General features: G+C 66.9%; 1 protein-coding gene across 1 annotated transcript in view; it reads right to left on the reverse strand.

The window, feature by feature from the left end:
- Positions 1 to 1,816: 1,816 nt before the first annotated feature.
- The window catches only part of CHLNCDRAFT_140903 (hypothetical protein), a gene marked incomplete at both ends in the record, with an annotated part of 8,296 nt that continues 6,287 nt past the window's right edge, over positions 1,817 to 3,825 (reverse strand). The window contains 4 exons of the mRNA XM_005850970.1: positions 1,817 to 2,594; positions 2,859 to 2,902; positions 3,234 to 3,397; positions 3,664 to 3,797. Of these exons, the coding sequence (XP_005851032.1) occupies positions 1,817 to 2,594; positions 2,859 to 2,902; positions 3,234 to 3,397; positions 3,664 to 3,797 (1,120 nt within the window). The remainder of the gene's footprint in view (positions 2,595 to 2,858; positions 2,903 to 3,233; positions 3,398 to 3,663; positions 3,798 to 3,825) is intronic.

Here is a 3,825-nt window from a genome sequence, read left to right on the forward strand (position 1 = left end):
ATGCTCGTGACGCATGGGTAGGCGGCGCGGAAGTGGGCGATGAAGGCGGCGGTGGGCACCTCGGCAGGCACACCGGACAGGTAGGCCTCCTGCTCATCAAGCAGACGGCCGTCGTGGATGGTGGCAGGGGGCGCGTCGGCCGGCCAGGGGGCCGGCAGCCGCACGCTGGTAGGGCGCAAGGGGTTGCCACCAGCAAGCAGCGCGTCGCGGAGCGGCGGCCGCATGGTGAAGGTGAGCCCCACCGCCACAGGGACGCGGTCGCCGAGCCGGCTGGCCATCAAAGGGTAGGGCTGGGAGACGACGGGCTCAGGGGAGGAGGGGCCACTGGCATCCGGGCCGCGCTCCAGGCGGGACAGCACCAGGGCGGGCCCAGCCAGCAGCACCAGCCGCTTGGCCTCCTCAATGCTCATACCAGGCGGCAGCTGGGCGCGGAGAGTGACGCGAGCGAACTCGGGCACTTTGGAGATGGCGATAGTGTGGCGGACTTTGGGTGGGCCTGGGGGCCCGGCCGCACGAGCAGCCGGACCCCAGGGGGCCCGCTGGGCACGAGGGGAGCCCCCAGCGCGCGCCTGAGGCCGAGGCCCCAAAGCAGGGCCGGGGGGCCTAGGGCGGATCAATACCGCTGCGTAAGACCCCATGGGGGTCGCGGGAGGGGTTGCTGGCCGCGGCGGCGGCTTCCGGGAAATTCTCGAAAAAAAAAAAAAAAAAAAAAAAAAAAAAAAAAAAAAAAAACGACGGACAACTGATTGACTGGAGCGATTTGTCACGTATATGTTAGACGCGAAATTCGCGGAAGGTCATGCACTCTGTCAGTGTGGTGAAGTGGTTCTCACACCACGTTGTGAGGTCGAACTCATGATGGGCTCAATGCCGTGGAGTCCCGAGTTCGATTCTCGGCACTGACAATCATTTTGACATTTTGTTTTATAATTACATTTACATTTCATGCATGCTTGGGATTGTTCACAGTCAGTGTGGGCAAACAGCTGCCTCACTTGAACAGCTGCCTTGCCCTGCCCCACCACAGCGCCGACATTGAGCGGGCACGGCCCCCAGGGCACGCCTCTGCAGCTTGAGGAGTGCAGCTCCCCGCGGGTGGACCTCTGCGCCGCCGGCAGCCGGCTGCCGCCCGTGCGCAGCCGGCACCCAGCAGCCAGGGGGATGAGGAGGAGGAGCAGGAGGCTGCCGCCAGGGGGATGAGGAGGCAGTGCAAGAGGTGCTGGCGGAGGAAGCCCTGCAGGCGCAGCCTCCGGCGGCGGCCCCACACGAAGCAGCGGCGGCTGAGCTGCATGCACCTTCCTTTCTAGCCTTCGTACATTGTAACTTTGATACAGTGCTCCAGGTCAAAGCACGGCATTGCGACTAGCGTGAAATGGGATGGCAGCCTCACGTGCGCGCCGCTGGCGGGGTGGCGGCGGCGATCACCTGGTGGCCCCCATCCTGCATCCTGCATCGCTCCCCCTCCACCCGGAGCTGCCCCTTTCCCAGCCTCTCTTCATCTGAGTAAAGGTTTCGAATCTTACAGGTTGCCAGGATGTGAGGATGCAGGCAGGATGAGAAGATAGCAGGTCGAGATAGGAAGGGAGGATGATTTCGGCAGCACAAGCCGTGTGAGCAAGGCAGCTCGTGGATTGAAGGAAACACCTCAAAAAGGCAGTTAAAAACGGCTGTCGCACCACCCGTCAGCTTGAAATTTGTTTGAACCTGAACGTTGTAAACGTACGAAATTAGATAGTACGCAGCGGAGAGGGAGAATAGGCGAGCACCTTACATTTGGTGGTGGTGCACGACTGGTACAAGGGTTAGTGCTGTACTCCTACACATCATGGCTGTGGCTGCAGGCGTGGCTGCCAGCCGCGGTCTGCGAGTGGGCATGCGCGTCGGCGGGGGCAGGTGCGGCCAAGCTGCACTTGCCTGCCGAGCAGCAGCTGGGCGCCTTGGCTGCGGGCAGCACCGCCGGGGCCGGTGTGGGGGTGGGGATGGCTGCAGCCGAGCTGCACTTGCCTGCGGAGCAGCAGCTGGGTGCCTTGGCAGGAGGTTGCTCTGCCAGCGCTGGAGTCTGGGTGTGGCTGTGGCTGTGGCCGGTACTGCTGCCACAGCCGGCTGGCTTGGGGGCAGGTGCAGCCGAGCCGCACTTGCCCGCCGAGCAGCAGCTGGGTCCCTTGGCAGCGGGCTGCTCTGCCGGGGCCGGTGTGGGGGTGGGGGCGGCTGCCGCCGAGCCGTACTTGCCCGCGGAGCAGCAGCTGGCCACCTTGGCAGGAGGCTGCTCTGCCAGCGCTGGAGTCTGGGTGTGGCTGTGGCTGTAACCGATACTTCTGCTGCAGCCGGCTGGCTTGGGGGCAGGTGCAGCCGAGCCGCACTTGCCCGCTGAGCAGCAGCTGGGCGCCTTGGCAGCAGGCCGCTCAGAGGAGTGGTCGTGGCAGCTGTTGCTGTGGCTGTGGCTGTCGCCGCCAGTGCTGCATTTGGTGCCACACTCGGGGCCCTGGCTGTGGCATGCTGCCGCGGCTGCCGGAGCCGCGCTGCAGCTGCCCGACGTGCAGCAGTCCTTCTTGGCGGCAACCGGCTTGCTGACGGGCCAACGCCACTTGAGCAGCCTGCGGGGCACGGCGGGCGCGTGTTGTTTTGCTGCGGCGCTGCCCGCTGCTGGCAGCCAGCCCCTCACTGAGCTGCCCTGGTCCAAGGCTCTCGTGTGGAGCAGGCCATCGATGGGCGTTGAATGGTGCCAGGCTGGGAGCGGGGTGCAGGCCACACAGGCCCACACATCCGCCACCACCACCACCGCCACCCCTGCCGCGCCCACAGCCGTATATGTGATCGAACACACACGCCCCCCCACCCACACCCACACACACACACACCTCAGCGCATTGGCCACCACCAGCAGCGAGGAGCCGACATCCACCTGCAGTCAGGCGGGCAGGCAGGCGGTCAGGCAGGCGGTCAGGCGGTCAGGAAGGCAGGCAGGCCGGCAGGCTGGCAGGAAGAATGGCGGGCGGGCAGGGAGCCACGGGTTCAACCAGCCGCCGGCCCCACACGCCGGCAGCCCAGCGCAGCGCACGCCAGCAAGCAGCCGAGGATGAAAAGCTGACGAAAAGTCCACAGGCTTGCAAGAGCACGGGTCGGGGACCGGGGACAAACATCACAGGCACCCGGAAGCCCAGCAGCCAGGTACCAGCCCCGGCAGCTCAGCCCAGCGGCGCGCCCAGCAGCCACACACGCCCCAGCCCACGCACCAGCACCGCGCCCCACAGCGTGAAGCGCCCCATGGCGGCGGGCACCAGCACCGCCACCTTGGTCACCACCGCAAAGCCGATGTTCTGCCAGATGGTGGCGCCGGCGGCGCGCGCCAGCAGCAGCGCGGCGGGCACAGCGCGCACGTCGTTGGTGAACAGCGCCACTGCGGGGGGCAGGGGCAGGCAGGGGGGGCGGCGGGGGTTAAACAGCACCGTGTGTATAAAGAGCACCACGTGTGTATATATATACGGCTCTGTGTGTGTAAAGAGCTCTGTGTTGGGGGCACCATGGTGCGGGCACGTGCGTGCATAGAAGCAAGGCCGCCCCCTGCCCCAGGATCGTGGGCCTGCCCGCGCGGCCCATCAGTAGCGGTGTGGCTGCGACACGCGCAGCGTCGCGGCGGCTACCAGCACCGCGCCGGCGGCTCACCCGACCCCGCCTCCAGCGCCGCCGCCGAGCCGGCCATGCCCATGGCTATGCCGGCGTCCGCCGCCGCCAGCGCGGGCGCGTCGTTCACGCCGTCGCCGACGTGCGCCACCCAGGCGCGGGGGCGGCGGCCGGCGCTGCCGCGCCGCCGCAGGCAGCAGGCCG

This window comes from Chlorella variabilis, assembly GCF_000147415.1.
Source record: "Chlorella variabilis unplaced genomic scaffold CHLNCscaffold_3, whole genome shotgun sequence".
Lineage (NCBI taxonomy): Eukaryota > Viridiplantae > Chlorophyta > Trebouxiophyceae > Chlorellales > Chlorellaceae > Chlorella > Chlorella variabilis.